We start from the raw sequence: 18,153 nt of genomic DNA, 5'->3' as shown, positions 1-18,153 counted from the left end.
TGAAGTGTCGTTTTACCTCCAATACTGCTGCTTTCAACACAACAGCTGCTTTTAACAGAGTAGCTGCTTTCAACACAGCAGCTGCTTTCTACACAGCAGCTGCTCTTTACACATCAGAAATATGTGTTTTCCGATGGTCTTAGACGACCCCTGTGAAAGGGTCGTTTGACCCCCAAAGGGGTCGCGACCCACAGGTTGAGAACCACTGCTCTAACACATTACACAAGGGTGTCTAGTAGGGCCTCCAGCACAAACGCCAGTGTTTAGAGCACACACTAAAAGCCTACTCTGCTTCTGGGGTTCGGGTTCAGCCTTCAAGGCTATGCCGATCAGCTGAAGCAGAAGCTTAAAAACATGACCCCCAGTGGATCTGCAGCAACTGAAGCATCTTGGTAGGAAAAAAAAAGTCTTTATTAAAAAAAAAAAAAAACCACTAACAATTTTCTTTACCCGTGTTCAATCTCCAGAAAGGCAACAGCATAATTATTTACCTGAATACATCCTGTGCCCCTTAAAGTATGATTAGCAAAATGAATTTTGACTTAACTGTAAATTCTATCTTGTGGAGTACAGTACAGAACACAGGAAGGTATTCATAGAGCCTGGGTTATAGGCTTATACCTTCAAGTATCTGGACATTGGCAGAGCCTGCAAGAACACGCCCCCTGGGTGCCACCCTATACCCCTAACCCACTCCATGAATCCTCACTTTTGTAGAAAGCAGAGCAGAATAACCAAGGAATTTAAGGGAGGGTTTCCTGGCCAACAAGCGTCAAAAAGACTCAACATTAAAGCGCAGCTGCAAGAACCTTGCGATCAAAAGCTGCATCTGCAGAAGATTAGACATCCACTGGGTAGAACCTTGAGAAAGTATGAATAGAGGACCAGGTAGGGGCCTTACACAGCTAGAGTACAGAGGCCTAGTGCCAAAATATCCACGAGACTCCTATTATTCTCGTGGAATGGGCAGGTACAAGCACAGGAGATTTGTCCTTGAGCGCTCTAATCCACCTTGTGATGGTACACTTGGAAAACAGTGTCTCTTATGAGGATCTGTGAACAGGACAAAAAGGGGAATCTGTCTCACAGAAGCTGTAGCTTTAAAGTAAACTTCAATGGCTCTAGGTCCATGCAATGTAGAGAGATTTCCTTAAGAGGTTTTGAAGCAAGGCATAAGGATGGTAGGACCATATCCTCATTGACCAGGCACTAATAATCTTATCAATATGAAGTATGAGGAAGAGCTCCTTACAGGAGATGGCCGCCAATTCAGAGTAATGTGATGGGAACCAAAAAGACAACTTTGTAGGACAGATCTTCTTAGGGAATATCCCTGATGAGTTAAAAGGTGCAGGGCAGAGAGAACCAAGTTGAGATACCTAGCAAGCACAGGGTGCTTCAATGGAGATTTAACGCAAGATACACCTTGAAGGAAAGTTTTACATGGGGGGAGTGAAAGTAGGTCTTCAAAAAAGAATGGACTGAGACCTCTCCTTTAAAGCGGTTCCCTTGGAGGTTTACAACATATTGTGCACCTCAGACTAGCACATTATGACAGACTTGCTTGTAAAGCGGATCCCTTTAGCAGCACTGTCACCGCTGAGAGGGCTTCCATCTTCACCCAGTTTTCCTGCCGGGTTCCTATGTTCCAGCCACTTGAATGACGATTAAGTAACTTCTGCACATGTAAGTCACAATCACGGCACATTGCTCTCAATGGATGGCACACTCAAGAGTGCTGTCCATTAGGAGCACAGTGCACCGGTGATGTCACTGGCCACTACAAATGTAATTATCTCCTAAACAATGTAGGTATAAGTGGGAAAGCAAACTTTACTACAGCTTTAAAAGGGTACTCAAGGCCAGGTTCTGTTCAAGACCCAATTGTAGGAAAGCCAGACTGTCACACAGATGAATCTTTGGGACTGAAGTACCTGTGTTCACACTAGGCAAAGTAGAATTTTCAGGTACAATAGATCTTCCTGGAACTTGCTTTTCTTGTTTACAGTAAGGCAAGAACAGACACTTAGCCCCCTCTATATTTTAAGACTTGAGCTTCAACAGCCATGCTGTTAAAGCAAGAGACTATCCAGCAGGATGGAATAGAGGGCCTAGAGATAGCAGATCTTGCTTGTTGGGAGGAGGCCAAGAATCTTCTGCTAGAAATCTGATTATGTCTGTGGACCAGGTTTTTCTGTTTGGTGCAATTAAAATCAGTTTTCCTCCCTTGCTTTATCTCTTGGAGCAGGAGAAGCAGAATTTGCACTGTAGAGAAGGCTTCAGTTAGCCCGAAAAGGAGACCAGGGAATTATCAAGGCATCCAAGGCAGGGCTACAGGATTCTTGGTCCTGGCTAAAAACAAGGGACATTTGCTGAATCTGGAGGCTAGGGTATCTACATCCAAAGTCCCATAATTTTTACATCAGATTGAAGATGTCTAGGTGAAGGGCCAATTCCCCTTGATCCAGGCAGTGGTTGCGACTGAGGTATTCAGCTTTCAATTCCTTGGCAGAGATCACTGAACAGAGTTTGTCCAAGAGATAATCTAGCTTGTCTTCTCTAAGGCTGCATGACTCCTGGTGCCCCCTTGATGGCTTATGTAGGACACAGACATTCTGTGCAGTCTGGCAATAGTCAGACCGCACCAAATGGATGTTCCTGCAGAAAGGGGGCCCAGTAGAACCAACCAAACTGCTCTGAGCTCCAGGCCATTGATAGGGAGCTTGGTTTCCACCCGTGACCATGTTCCCTGAACCACAAGAGATTGGAACACTCCTCCCCCAGCGTGAAAAACTAGTGTTAGTGATCACTTTTCCATGATAGGAAAGAAAAAGACCTCCATATTGTTAGGGCTGTGTTTACAATCTACCAAAACAGGGAGTCCCTTGCTTGGCTAGACAGGAGCATAAGTAGGTCGAGAGAAGGTTCATGTCTGTTTCAGGTTGACAGAATGTGTTCTGGAGAGCTCTTGAATGAAACTGGGAAAAATTGTAGTGTCTTGAAAGAGGCTACCGTGAGACCTAAAATTCTCAAAAGAATCTTAATGTGGGATGTCGCTTTAATCTCAATGAAATCCAAAAAAAAATAAAAAAATTATTTTCTGGAAAGAAAAACGTTCGCATGGCAGGTGTCAAGGACCAGACCCATGTATTACATTGCTTGAAGAAAGCTGAAGAGCATTCTTAGAAACTGATCATCCAATCAAAAGTCTGGAGCATCTAAACTGTTCTGTGAATGTCCTTCAAGAAAAAGTCTAGATAGCCTTTGACCTAGATGCTCCAAGTTCTGAGAGGGGTGAGAAGAGGTGCTAGGACCTTAGTGAATACTCTGTGAGCAGAGGACAGGGCATTGCAACAAACTTGAAGATTGCTTGCCACTGCGAAGGGCTGAAAACGATAAGGTGCATAAATGGGAACATGTAGAGAGGAAATTACTGACCTTGCGGACTCCATGTTAAAAAAATAAATAAAAATTTTAAACAAGATTTTAAGCTCAGAACAGGATCAATACTCCTACTGGTCGTTGGTACCGTATACAGGTTTGAGTACAATCCTTTGAACCTGTTTGATGGAGGTACTGGCACAACTATTCTTTGGGATAAGAGATGTTTCAGGGCATTCTACAAATCTGACTGTCTTGGGCAGTTTGCAGCCCATGGCTAACAGAAGCCCCAGTAAAGATAGCCAGGGACAGTGGAGCGCTGTCTTTGCTGAAAGAGAGCAAACTTTGGAGGCAATCATGACAAAACACATTATGGCAAAAGCTTCTGCCGCCCTTGGTTTACATACACACTATTAATTTGCAGTTCTATAAATGCACCTTTTCAGTAAGATGGACCAGACACTTACAAAAGACTTCAGAAGCAACAGCTTGAGTTTTATACCTTTTTTAATTTCTTTTCAGAACTCACAGTATAAAGAAACATTTCTATAAGATAAGGCCCTCAGATCACTGGCACGCTCTGGGTGGTGGAGTGGGCAAGACAAGGATGCTTCCCCCATGCAGCTGTACAACCAGAACTCTGCGTGGATAAGCTCCAGTCAGTCATTAACCCTTCTGCCAGCAGGTATGAAGGGTTAAAGTATATCTAAATTCAAAACTTTGTTTGGTAGTTTTGGATAGAGTACGAGAGCTTTTTTTCTGTTTGCATTCAATTTTAGGTGCTTTCCCTTGGAGACACGTGAAGTGAGAAATCCCTCCAATGTGAAGACACATCCATTTTAGATTTCCCATCACAATATGTCACTATGACAATGGTCCCCAGAACAATTAGAGGGGGTTAAACTTCCCAGAGGTGACAGAAAAAAAAAAACCCCGACAGAGGTTCTAACCCTTCTCCACTCCATCCAAATCTAAAAGTCTTGTGTTTAGAAACACTAAGCAAATGTGTGCACTACACAGCTAACAAAACAAGAATGAAACAAGTTAACGAGACAAAGACATGGAACAGAATGTGTTGCAGGCTGGCACTTCTTGGGCCAATGAATCTGGATACATCAAGGGGAAGCAGACCGAGCCTGAAATGGGCACTCCTAGAAGGGTACTTGGGTAGAGTGCCCTTTTTCCATGCCGCCTCAAATCCCCTGACATATGCATCAAAACCAGTATTCTATGTTCAGCGAATGGTGTAACGCACGTAAGGGACCTCCACATCTTCTCCAAGATCATCGTTACAGCACAGTTCGAACACCAGAGCTTTAACATGTTTCCCAATCTTCTTCTTTGACACTCTAGTTACAATTTCAGTCATCCTGCAAACAGAACAAGTGTGTTAAATAGGCAAGGAGGGGAGTAAGAAGGCCCTACTAGAACATATATATCCAATATATCAAGTACACCAAATAACTACAGAATGAAAAGAAAAAAAGCACCAAATTACAAAATACTTTTGGAGGTTGTCTTCTAAACTTACTGCCCTAGGCAGTAGTCTCATGATAAATGAGGCTAATCTTTATAGCTACAGAATTTATGAAAAAGTGTGATACGTACGGTAGCTTGAGACGCTCTTTCAGCTTAGCAGCTTGCATGAAGAATGAGTACAGCATTGAGACCCCCTGGGACAACATTGTAATTTCAAGCTTGTGTTCATCCTGCAGACAGAACACACACATGATTGTTACTTCAAAACAAAAGATGCCAGCATTGGATACAGCCTACAAAGACCAATCGTAGACTGTCACTTCCAACATCTCTAAAATCGATCAGGCCTAGAGAGTGAGAAGTGCTTTCATTTGTCTGGAGCAGAATTGGTTGGAAAAATCCCATGCATATTTTGGCTGTAACCTAAAACACTCAGAATGGAAAAAATGGTGGGGGAAAAAGCAGGTCCTGGATTACCTATGCAGCAGCAAAACTACTTAAAGCGGCACTAAATCCAAAAGTAAAAATTATATTGCAGCTAACCAATTCTTAGATGTGATGGCTGCATTGGTTCTCTTTTTAAAGCTGTCAGTCTTTTAATTTTCTTTGATCTAGTAAGCAAGTCTGTTTTTCAAAAAAATTAGCTCTCGCGCAGATGTATTAGTTTACAGGGATGAGACAAACCATTTACCACTAACAGGGGTGCATACAATAATTATCTTTTATTTATATAAAACCTTCACATATCCCAGGAGGCTACAGAAGGAGGTATACGCAGCTGACTGCTGTTTCCATTTACATCAGGTTACCTCTGATCTGTCACATTTAGGTCCGATGTCACAAACATCGGCTATAAGGCCCGATGTCACAAACTCAAAATATGACTGGTTAAAGCTACAGTTTCATTGCCATTTACTGTCAGCTACAGGCACCTGCACAGTGGATTCTGAAGGCCTCAAGGCAGATTTCTTTAACCCTGGCAACACATGGTGGCCATCTTGACTGAAATATGATTGGGTAAAAGCTCTACCACTACTGAAAGCAGTGAAACCAAAAGAAAAGCTATGAAATGAAGAGAACATTCATGGAACAAATATATTAAACCGTAAGTCAGTGATTCTTTAGGCACGGTTTTGACCAGCAGAGAAGGCCTTACTGGCCACCACTGATCAATGATATTATTCAGCATCAGGTTGCTCTTCAATGAGCAAGAGCAACGTATAAAAAAAATACGGATATGGGGTGGCTCAATAAACAAAGTCTCAATATAAATAGTCAGACAATGGGGAATATGTAACAGAGGGGAATGTAGAGGACAGGCATCACAAGAGGAAAGAAGAAAGGGAGCACACAGGAGAGAAGCTGTCTAGTCCAACCTACAAGCCGAACAGGCTACAGTCCGTTCTAGCTGGTAGAAAACAAGGACAGCAAACTGCTGAGTATTTTCACTTGTATCAGTTACCCTGGCCTCCACCTTCTAACATGTGATCTGAGATTTAGTTTAGATTATTAAGGAGAGAGTTGGGGTCTTCCACACTTAAGTTCTGCTGAGTTACTACACACTACTGCCTTCTCACATAATGAGTTTGTATTTCAATATTTTTATTGAAAAACTGTAGAAAGTGTAAACAGAAAAATAGGAAACATAGCCCACCTACATGGTGAGTTGTGGCAAACAGATTAATCGAGTATATAGGCACATAAGAATGCATCAACCAATGATGTTATAAACAAGAGAACACAACCCCAGTAGGGTAGAACATATTCCATTGGTCAGTAAACCTGGGCAGTTTCAGATAGTCCTCTGACAAAATAAGGAGACCGAAAAAATTGAACAGAAAAATCAAAGGAGTAAAAAATACAACGGAAAACAAAAAACAAAGAGAGAACGAAAGAAGGAAGGAAAGCACACAATGAGTTTAAATATCCGTACCCACAACACCCATTTCCAAGCACAAACCTCATACAGAATTGGTATGTTTTCTACTGGTTAGTTGGAAGAAATGGGCACAAACACACACTGTGGCAAGATAATTGGCTTCCAGACTGCAAGCTGTGTGGGCAGTGACCGATCAAATGTTTTATTATCCTAAAAGTCTTACTAAACCCACAACAGTAAAATCAGTCTGTACATGCAATAAAGCATGCTTGTTATACTCACTGTGAAACCCAAGGGTCTAATGCTTCGCATTGTATAAAAAAGGCTATTTGATCCTGATACTTTAACTGACAACTGCGCAGTCATGCAACACGGTACATAAATTAAATTTATGTCCTCCCCCAACAGAGTTTTCTTTCATTGCCACTTGATAACCTCTGCATTTTTTTCCACTATAAAAACAAAAAACTACCATATATTGAAAGAAAAAAAGTGTGTGTGTGTGTACACATATATATACACACACACACATACATATTATATATATATATACACACACACATATATATATATATATATATATATATATATATATATATATATATATATATATATATATATACATACACATATACAGTGGGGCAAAAAAGTATGTAGTCAGCCACCAATTGTACAAGTTCTCCCACTTACAAAGATGAGAGAGGCCTGTAATTGGCATCATAGGGAGACCTCAACTATGAGAGGCAAAATGAGAAAACAAATCCAGGCAATCACATTGGCTGATTTGGAAAGAATTTATTTGCAAATTAAGGTGGAAAATAAGTATTTGGTGAATATGAAAAGTTCATCTCAATACTTTGTTATTTATCCTTTGTTGGCAATGACAGAGGTCAGACGTTTCCTGGAAGTCTTCACAAAGTTGGCACACACTGTTGCTGGTATGTTGGCCCATTCCTCCATGCAGATCTCCTCTAGAGCAGTGATGTTTTGGGGCTGTCGCTGGGCAACACGGACTTTCAACTCCCTCCAAAGGTTTTCTATGGGGTTGAGATCTGGAGACTGGCTAGGCCACTCCAGGACCTTGAAATGTTTCTTACGAAGCCACTCCTTCGTTGCCCAGGCGGTATGTTTGGGATCATTGTCATGTTGGAAGACCCAGTCACGTTTCATCTTCAATGCCCTTGCTGATGGAAGGAGGTTTGCACTCAAAATCTCACTATACATGGCCCCATTCATTCTGTCCTGTACATGGATCAGTCGTCCTGGTCCCTTTGCAGAGAAACAGCCCCAAAGCATGATGTTGCCACCCCCATGCTTCACAGTAGGTATGGTGTTCTTTGGATGCAACTCAGCATTCTCTCTCCTCCAAACACGATGAGTTGTGTTTCTACCAAACAGTTCTATTTTGGTTTCATCTGACCATATGACATTCTCCCAATCCTCTTCTGGATCATCCAAATGCTCTCTAGCAAACTTCAGATGGGCCCGGACATGTACTGGCTTAAGCAGGGGGACACGTCTGGCACTGCAGGATCTGAGTCCCTGGCGGCGTAGTGTGTTACTGATGGTAGCCTTTGTTACGTTGGTCCCAGCTCTCTGCAGGTCATTCATTAGGTCCCCCCGTGTGGTCCTGGGTTTTTTGCTCACCGTTCTTGTGATCGTTTTGACCCCACGGGGTGAGATCTTGCACGGAGCCCCAAATCGAGGGAGATTATCAGTGGTCTTGTATGTCTTCCATTTTCTAATTATTGCTCCCACAGTTGATTTGTTCACACCAAGCTACTCGCCTATTGCAGATTCAGTCTTCCCAGCCTGGTGCAGGTCTACAATTTTGTTTCTGGTGTCCTTGGACAGCTCTTTGGTCTTCACCATAGTGGAGTTTGGAGTGTGACTGTTTGAGGTTGTGGACAGGTGTCTTCTATACTGATAACAAGTTCAAACAGGTGCCATTGATACAGGTAATGAGTGCAGGACAGAGGAGCCTCTTAAAGAAGAAGGTACAGGTCTGTGAGAGCCAGAAATCTTGCTTGTTTGTAGGTGACCAAATACTTATTTTCCACCATAATTTGCAAATAAATTCTTTCCAGATCAGCCAATGTGATTGTCTGGATTTGTTTTCTCATTTTGTCTCTCATAGTTGAGGTCTACCTATGATGCCAATTACAGGCCTCTCTCATCTTTGTAAGTGGGAGAACTTGTACAATTGGTGGCTGACTAAATACTTTTTTGCCCCACTGTATATACATATATATATACATATACACACACACACACACTTTTTGTGACTTTTTGCTATAAAACACATCCAATAAAAAAAAAAAAGGTTTCTTCATAAATTTAAGCCAAAATGTATTCTTCTGCTACGTCTTTGCTAAATAAAAATCCCAATAAGTGCATATTCATTGGTTTACGTAAAAGTTATAGCGTCTACAAATGGCGGTAAATATACTAGAATTATGATTTATTTTTGTATACTAGCAATGGCAGCAATCGGTGATTAATAGCTTGACTGCGGCAGGAATTTTGACACTGAGTGGGAACTGCCAATGACACTAATACGGTGATCAGTGCCAATAAAAATACACTGCCACTGTACTAATGATACTGGGCAGAAAGGTGTTAACATCTGGGGTGATCAAAAGTGTTAACTGTGTGTTAGGGAGTGATTAGACTGTGTACTGTGTTGTGTTTTACTAAGAAGACCTGTTGCTTTCTATCTCTGTGCTGTGCAGAGATGGAAAGCAGCACGTCCATGCTGACAGGAGAGAGACCTGTGTTATTCACACACAGATCTCTCCCCTCTCAGCTTCGCTGACCATCACAAAGTCCCGGTGATTGACATCCTCAGGAGCCAATAGCAGCATAAGTAGGGCGGTGCGCGGAAATGCAAAATCACAAATATTTACATGATTTTGCACAGCACAGCCACCCTGTATCAGTACATCTGCTATGGGGCTGCAGGCAAACAGTTAAGAAAGCCTGCCCTTACTATACGCAAAATAAAAGCAACTTGTACATTAGGTTCCTTGTCTTTCAAGGATGTAAGACTTAGGAAAGTGACTCACCTTGAAATAGTCCAAGAACTGCTTCAGTGTCATTTCTTCCCCATTGTCTTGGATGCCAGTCACCTCAAATCTGTCCCACAGAGTCCACTCATTCTCATAGTACTAGAAAAGGAAGATATGTCACAGTCAACATAATCAGGGCTTAAAAAAAAACTGGGCCAGAGATGTGCTTTAAAGAGGTTTTTTTTTTTATGGATGAAGCAAAGCAGGGCTTGTGCCCCATTACTGCCCATGACCTGGATCTCTCTACCCACCACAAATATCAGTCTTAACTGTCAGATAGGCCCAGGTATAAAAAAAAGGTACAGATCTCACCAGTACTTCCCAGACCTAGCAGAGGCCTTACCTTGTGCTTGGGGGCAGCAATGGGTTCAGAGAAGCCAAAGAAAGGCAAAGCCAGGTTCATGAACCCATTCTTGAAGGATTCCAGTGACTTGTGTCCCTGAATGATCTTGTAGAGCTCCAAACACACCAGGCCAACCACTGCAGCTGTGGTTGTAGCAATGGCTGGGATGATCTTCCCAGCTATCAATTTGCTCTGCAAAAACATAAGATGGGACAAATGAAAATCTGTCACACAGCAGCCATTAATTCCAATAAAGGTGTTTTATCCCCAAACTTTTAATACCATCGGCTGTACAGCATATAATCTAGAGTACTGTTTTACCTACAGACCACATTATACATGTTAAAATAATCTTTTCACCCTCAATGAAAAATTAAGACATTCACCCCAAGAAAGCCATCATTCCATGCTGTCGCTCAGAGACAAAGTCAGAAGGTTCATTCCACTCAAAAATCTAGTTACACCTTGAAATAAGTTAAGGGCGGAACCCTGACCTCTAGGGCTTTGATTTTATTGCACATAAGCATCAGGTGATCAGGAACCCAACCAATTACTTACCTTGTGGCGATCTGCAGGTGGGATGTCGTAATTCTCTGCCCGCAGATTAGAAGCAGCTACAATGAAATCCATGTGGAAGTTGGTGTCATCATCCTGTAACAGACAAGACCAATCATGACCACCCAGCACTTGTAAGATTAACCCTTTCATTGCCAGATCCGTACATCATATGGACCTGACAGCGAGGGGCTTTACACATTCCCGGAGGCTGGCTATCAAAAATCGAACAAGCAGACTCCTGCCTGTAAGGTGGAAACATTCGGGCAGCTGCACTGCGATTGCTTCCTCACACCCCGGTAAACGGCAAACTGCGCCCCTCCTTGCAGCTGACCCGGAAGGCAATGTTTTTGTTGTCTCTTCCAGGTCCAAATGTCAGTTTTCCCTGCCACACTGGAATCTGCATTGCATTACACTCAGTGAAGCAGAGGAAACATGCAGCAAGGTCTTGATGTCTCATTAAAGAAAATCTATCACCAAAAATCATCACATAGGAGACTTTATAAAAACAAAAAATTATAAAAAAAAAATAAAATTGTATAAAATAAAAAAAGCACATAACCCCCCCCAAAAAAAAATTTGAGCCCCACACATATATACGCACAAACATAAACGCACACATAAAGGGTGCCTATGCATGAAAACGTTGATTGCAATACATGTTACATAATCGCCATGCACGCCAAAGTGAGAGCAACTATTCTAGCACCAGACCTCCATTAACTGATGACCTATAGGGGACTTTTAAACGCAACGTCTATAAAAAAAAAAAAAAAAAAAAACATAGGCTACTGAAGCTTATTGCCATTTCACAGGCACACACAAATTTAAAGTTTGACATGTTGAGTATCTATTTACTTAGTGCAATCTTGTCTTGGTAATTTATTCCAATTGTGAACTCTAAAATTAACTTTTAGCGTGTTTTTTTTTTTTAAATTTTGATTTTCCTAGACTTTTGCGGTAAAAGGTTTCATAAAAAATTGGAACTACCAATATTTTATTCTCGATGATGTCTGCTTTCAGAAAATATATAATGTTTTGGGGGTTTTATGTAATCTTCAAGCCTAAAATTATTTATTAAATGTTTGCAAAAAAGGCTCTGGCAGCAAAAGAGTTGAAAGACAAGATAGTTGCTTTACCTTTTCAAATTCAATAGGAAACATTTTGAACCCGGAAAGACAGTCTGGTAGGGGTAGGCTGTTTTTCAGCTCCTCTAGACGGCTGTCATCTATCAGGAGGAAAAAAGTTTTACAGTTAGTGAGCTACAGTAGCCTGTGTAGCAGTGGAACAAGCTTTCCCAGATATCAAGTCTTAGCAAGATACTCCAACAATGTACAAAATACTATAACCCATAGCAATCAGAATGGAAAAAAGGAACTCCAGGAACAAAAAGTTCAAGATAAACCTCACAGGATAAAATTTATAAGGATAAAAACCTGTTAGGCTAGGTTCACACCAATGCAGTTTGTGTTTGACTCGTTTCTGCAGTGCTTTTTGCACTTTTTTTTCCCCTTTTTGATAGGCAATTAAACGCATCAAAAACATGTCAGAAAAACGCACTGCATGCTTTTCTGCAGCGTCTCCACTGAAGTCTATAGAATAGAAAAAGCAATGTTTTACGTTTAAAAAAGTCTGATGCTTCCAAAAAAACGCACTGGGTGAAACCGCGGACATGTGAACATGTCCCATAGGAAATCATGTTAAAGTGTATTTCTGCAAAACGCTTAAGTGTGAACCTAGACTTGGGAAGATTTTTTAACTACCTCCAGCATCAGTGAACACATTGGGCAAAAAGTGATATATTGTCAACAGGAACACAGACAAAAAAAAGCAAAAAGAAAAAACCCTATTGTGCTTCTCTATGTTCTAAAACTAATCAAGGCGTTTTCTTTCCTGTACAGTATATCATAGCTCTCTGACATGGAAGGGTGTGCCAGGAATACATATACCACTACAACGTTTAAAGTGAAACTTTGGGCAAAACTGGCTCCTGTCTAAATTGGCCCTAGTATTTGTGTGTGTATGCATGTATGAATGTGATTTAGGGATCTTACATTGCAGGCTCCTTGAGGGCAGGGACTAATGTGAATATAATGTGCAATATCCATAAGAAGCACTGTGTAAAACGGACAGGACTATATAAGTACCTGTAATAAATAAAATCAAGTAACTACTACTGTTGGGCAAAGTCCCCGTCATTGCTTCCTAAGCAGGAAACCAGCTACTTCATACACATGAGAACTACAGTGCTACATGAAACACACGCTAGGGGCATTACCATTACCTACATTGATTTCTTTGCCTCTGCCTGGGGTTCAAATCTAAAGGTTGTGTCTCTCTTCTCCTATCATAGGCTTATCTTGCTAGCGGTGATGATACAACCCAACACAATAAAAGGGAAACCAGAAAGAATCTGCAGAGAGACCCCACTAGCTATAAACAAAGGGGTGTCAGATACACAGCAGCACTGAGCTGCTAAATAATCAGATCACAGGTGGCCTGCCATTCTCAGCACTTTGCAGCAATGTCCAGTATATCCTGTGCTGGAAAGCCAAATAAACGATTTTCTGTCTTAATCTCCCTCTTTTCTTTCCCCCATTATATAGACACTTGCTGTGAGATAAAAATTAAATTAATAGAATGTATTTGGCTTGTTGCAACCCCTTTAATGGAATAACAGTACTATGCAAACATTTTAAGCAGATGTGAAAAAAATGATGAAAATAAGAAACCTTCCAGAAAAAAAAAAAAAAAAGTTAAGTTTATTTTTAGCAATTAAAAAGATTAAAAGTAAATTAACAGAAGCAACAGTGAAGCATGGTGGAGGTTCCTTGCAAGCTGGAGATTTGGTTAGAATCAATGGTGACCTCAATGTTGAGAATACAAGCAGATACTTATCCATCATGCCATACCATAATGTGGAACAACCTACCTGCTGTGTTTCTTTAAAAAAACAAAAAACCCTGTGCACAAGCACGGTGGGTAAGTAGTCAAATTGATACTGGTTTGAAGCCAAAAAGGGTAGTCACACCAAATATTGATTTGATTTATATTTTTTTTTTCTGTTCGCTCAGTTGGCATTTTATAGATTGATAAAAACAAAACGATCAAAATGTATATTTTTAAAAGCATTCTTATGTTACGGAATTTCTTCACATCTGTCTAAAACATTTGCATAGATAGATATTGAAGGGTGGGTGTATATCTGAAGATAGCTTTCTTGAATGGGGGACCCTGCCAAAAAACCCCAAACAATTCACCACTCTAGGACCGCCCCCCATAGCTGATATACTGCTACAGAGCGACCCTCCAGTGCAAAATCACACATATAAAACAGGATTAAGCCCTTCCACCCAGAGGCCCGCACTACCGCCCGGTTCCATTGTGATAACTCACAGCAGAAACCGATCAGCCGGTGCCAGCCAACAGATGTCCACCGGCACCTGCTGATCATCAGGCAGAGACACAGAACAGAGCTGTAAACAAGGCAGGAAATAAGATCCAATCACTTCCCTTAGTAACAGCAGCACACACAGTACATAAAACACTCAGCTAGGCACACAGTTGACCGTTTGATCACCCTAGACGTCTAACCCCTTCCCTGCCAGTGTCATTAGTACAGTGACCGTGTATATTTTTAGCAGTGATCACTGGATTAGTGTCAGTTCTCACAAAGTTTCAGTGTCTGATTGTCCCCCGCCACAATATTGTAGACACTAAGTTTTGCGCAAACCAATCAATATACACTTATTTGGGATTGATTTTTCTTTTCTTTTTTTAATCAAAAATATGTAGCAGAATATGTATTAGCCTGAGTTTATGCAGAAATGTTATTTTTTTTAAATGTTTTCATTGAATATGTTTTAAATCACAAAGTAAAAAAAAAAAAATGTTTTCTTTCAAAACTGTCGGTCTTTTTTGTTTATAGCACAAAAAATAAATGCAGTGGTGATCAAATGCCACCAAAAGAAAGCGTTTTGTGGGGGGAAAAAAAAAAAAAAAAAAAAGACAAATTTGATTTGTGTACAGTGTTGCATGACCGTGCAATTTTCAGTTAAAGTAACAGTGCTGTATCGCAAAAAATGGCCTGGTCATGAAGAGAGTGGGGGGGGGGGGGGGGGGGGGGTAAATCTTCTGGAGGGCAAGTGGTCAATATATATATATAAAATTTTGGAAAGGGTTGTTCATTTACAGCATTTATTCACACCTGCCTAAAACTAAAACAGTACTGCATGTCATGCGACAATTTACCATTATATAGAATGAACAGTGTAATAACTATATAATGAAGTGTGTACTGGATTATACCTAGGGAGGCATTTGCATTTTGCATCTCTTGGTCCGACACATGGATTTTGACCCCAGATTTGGGTGTAAACTCTGCCACTTTGACAGTTTTTAGAACCTCTAGTACAGCAGCTTTGTCCATGGATCCACTGACACCGTATGTCTCTGCAAAGAGGTTAGCAGCTGCCATGATGTAATCCAAGTGCAAGGACTAGGAATAACAGAACAAAATGTGAGATGATTTTTATAGCGCAACAGGAAAAACTAGCACAAATGTCGGACATTATATTGGAGAACTTACATTGTTTCCACTGAAAACTAAAGGATGGGGACATCTTTTGGGGCCAGACCAGAAAGGAGCACCAGATGAGGTCAGCTAAATAAACAAAACACAACCACTAATCAGATACCAGTTACTGTTTCAGTCACGTTGCTTTTGTATCAACTTGAGGCTCATTGTTGGATGACAGGCTACATGAACACCTTGAGAACCAAGCTCTCCTGGCAGCTGAAACCGCTAGCTGCAGCAAAAATGCGTGTAAACACGGTACTGCGATTAGCGCCTGGACATTAATTCATTTGATTGGCCAGAGAATTTTCCAATGAATTGGGCTAAACACGCCTAGCGTTTACACGTGTTTTCTTGCCTTTTGTGATTCTGGGCCAAAACGTTCCTCTCTTGAATGCGATTCTTCCGCACTCAAGAGAGGGACATTTAACTGCCCCCAAACACAGCTGCTGCAAATGCGGATAAAAGCCTGTGTGTGCATGGACACAGGTTTTTAATGTGTTAACTTCAGGGGGCTTTGGCAAAAAGAAAAAAAAAAAACAAAACAAAAAAAAAAGCCAAAAGCTCCTAAACTCGAGTTTAGGAGCAGCAGTGTACATGAGGTCTTTAAGTGGTTGTAAACCCTTACATACACTCAGTGAAGTGACTGGCCTCAGGTGATACATAGAGATTAAACAAATCCTCCTATGTAAGTTAACCTGTTGATCTACAGCAGTCTGACCTACGAATATTCAAAATTCACATGACCTCTCAGCTCTGAAAAGCAGGAGGTGGGGAGCTGAAGTTACATCAGTGAGGAGAGCTCTGAGAGCCGTTTAGAGGGAAAGGACACAACCCTCCCCTTCACACAGAACACCATAACAGAGTTGAGGCTGTCAATCACAGGCTGTGCCCTCCCCTCTCATCACTACTCTCGGTGTCTCAAAAACTCATTAAAAGTGAATTATGCAGATGGCAGAGGAATGAGGCAGTGGACAGAAATGACATGTAGTGCTCTGGATAGAGACAAGCACACAGTATAAAAGGGATATGCTTTGTTCATATTTCATGTCTGAGGTTTACAACCATATTTCATGTTTGAGGTTTAATATGACAGTGTCTGCTTTTTAAATGAAAATACACACACCTCACATAGATATTATAAACAAACATACACTGTGAATATTATACGAACATACATCTTAACATAATTTCTTATGTACTAATCTGCCTAGAGAGTAACAAAGGAGTAAAGGGGGAGGGGCACAAAATAGTTCATGTCTTGAATACAAAAACTTAGGACTGGTCATGAGAATGATGAGAATTAAAAAAACCAAACACACACAACTTGTGTCCTTTTATTATCTTAACTTGTTTGCTGAAAAAAGCTCACCTTATACCATGCTCAGCAAGTGATGTTCAGATAACCTTCTCTGAGCATGCAGTGTAATGTGCATCACAACCTCCCCATAAACAACCACAACCATGATATTTTCTCTTTACACAGATTTAAAATGATCAATTTAAGATAGAAAATATATATTTTAAATTTAAATATTTTCTACAATTGAGAGCACAGACATCAATGTCGTGGGGACAATGTAAACACAAAGTTTCAGAACTCTGTGCATGTATTGCAAGACTTTCAGACCTCACTAGATTTGATTTAAAAGGCGCCACATACCTGGTCCGGAGGGAAATTGTGCAGCAGCTGACGGATATTATTGGAGTACTGAGTGTGCCAATGATGAAAAGCCCAGGACACGCAGTCTGTCCAGGTCTTAGGCCGGTCTGTAACTAGGCTCTTATAAACAGCTTCGATCACCTCGAGGGGTTGAGAGCCTGGCAGCTTCAAAGTCCTTTCCATGAACTTTGGATCTCTGAGAAAATAAAAAAAAATAAAATTTTTATATACTATAATATATATATTTATTTATTTTTAAGAATGGTTATATCCTACCGCTGAGCTTTGAAGAGATCTGTGAAGGTCTAACTGACTCTACAAATGAGGCCAGCTTATGGAAGACCATTACAGACAGGGTGCGTTAACATGAAATTTGTCACTTACGTTAAATATTGATTAACATTGTCTCCTGGTTGCTTGAAGAGACCCTCAAACTCATCCCGAGCCCACTAAAAAGTGAAAAAGATGTATGGTAAATTAAAAGCTCAATGAAACATTGGTATTTCTCTCTCATCCACTGAGAAACACATGAAGTTTAAAAACGTTCGGCTATCAATAAGCAGTGCAAATGAGCGATGGGTCTCTAAGGGCTTGTTCACGCATATGTCAATACCATGTGTTTATGCGGCATTTATTCAGCATTTTTAAAGCCTTATAACCGCCCCTTCAACGACTGTTTACACAGAAGCCGTAGCATTGTGTTATGTCATGTTAAAAATAAAGCATCAGGTAGCTTTCATGAGGCATTGAGACTTGTCAGCCATCTCCATTGATTTCATTGGTAACCGCTCCTTAACACCTACAGCATTTATGACTTGTTTGTAAAGAGTTTATAAAGTGCTAACTGGGCATTGGGAGAGAGACAGTGGAAACGTGTGTATCCTAGAATGCACTGGGAAATAAGAGAACTAGGACAGAGGTCCAGGCACTTACTGTTTGTACAGAGCATCCATGTGGTAACACCAGTGGCTAAGTGGTTAGCACTTATACCTAGCAGAAATAGGGTCACTGGTCCAAATCCCAACTACAGCACTACCTGCCTGGAGTTCTGATGTTCTCCCTGTGCCTGCATGTGTTTCCTAAAGGTACTCCGGTTTGCTTCCACACTCCAAAACATGCAGGCAGGTTAATTTACTCCTGTCTAAATTGGCCCTAGTATTTGTATATATGAATGTAAGTTAGGGACCTTAGATTATCCGCCCCTTGAGG

General features: G+C 40.9%; 1 protein-coding gene across 4 annotated transcripts in view; it reads right to left on the bottom strand.

The window, feature by feature from the left end:
* Nucleotides 1–3,870: 3,870 nt before the first annotated feature.
* Nucleotides 3,871–18,153, bottom strand: part of UBA1 (ubiquitin like modifier activating enzyme 1) — an 81,180-nt gene continuing 66,897 nt past the window's right edge. For all 4 annotated transcript variants that reach the window (XM_089675251.1, XM_089675253.1, XM_089675250.1 and 1 more), the window contains exons 17-26: nt 17,329–17,393; nt 16,945–17,140; nt 15,294–15,368; nt 15,014–15,203; nt 11,845–11,933; nt 10,709–10,801; nt 10,151–10,342; nt 9,805–9,906; nt 4,990–5,090; nt 3,871–4,751 (exon numbers count right to left, since the gene is read on the bottom strand). In XM_089675251.1, coding sequence (XP_089531377.1) covers nt 4,616–4,751; nt 4,990–5,090; nt 9,805–9,906; nt 10,151–10,342; nt 10,709–10,801; nt 11,845–11,933; nt 15,014–15,203; nt 15,294–15,368; nt 16,945–17,140; nt 17,329–17,393 — 1,239 coding nt within the window. In that variant the 3' untranslated portion in view covers nt 3,871–4,615. The remainder of the gene's footprint in view (nt 4,752–4,989; nt 5,091–9,804; nt 9,907–10,150; nt 10,343–10,708; nt 10,802–11,844; nt 11,934–15,013; nt 15,204–15,293; nt 15,369–16,944; nt 17,141–17,328; nt 17,394–18,153) is intronic.

Source organism: Staurois parvus, unplaced genomic scaffold (assembly GCF_062004578.1).
Source record: "Staurois parvus isolate SC_StPar_1 unplaced genomic scaffold, SC_StPar_1.0 ptg000154l, whole genome shotgun sequence".
Classification (NCBI taxonomy): domain Eukaryota; kingdom Metazoa; phylum Chordata; class Amphibia; order Anura; family Ranidae; genus Staurois; species Staurois parvus.
Note: the sequence above shows the minus strand (reverse complement) of the source record. Positions and strands in the feature narration are given on the sequence as shown.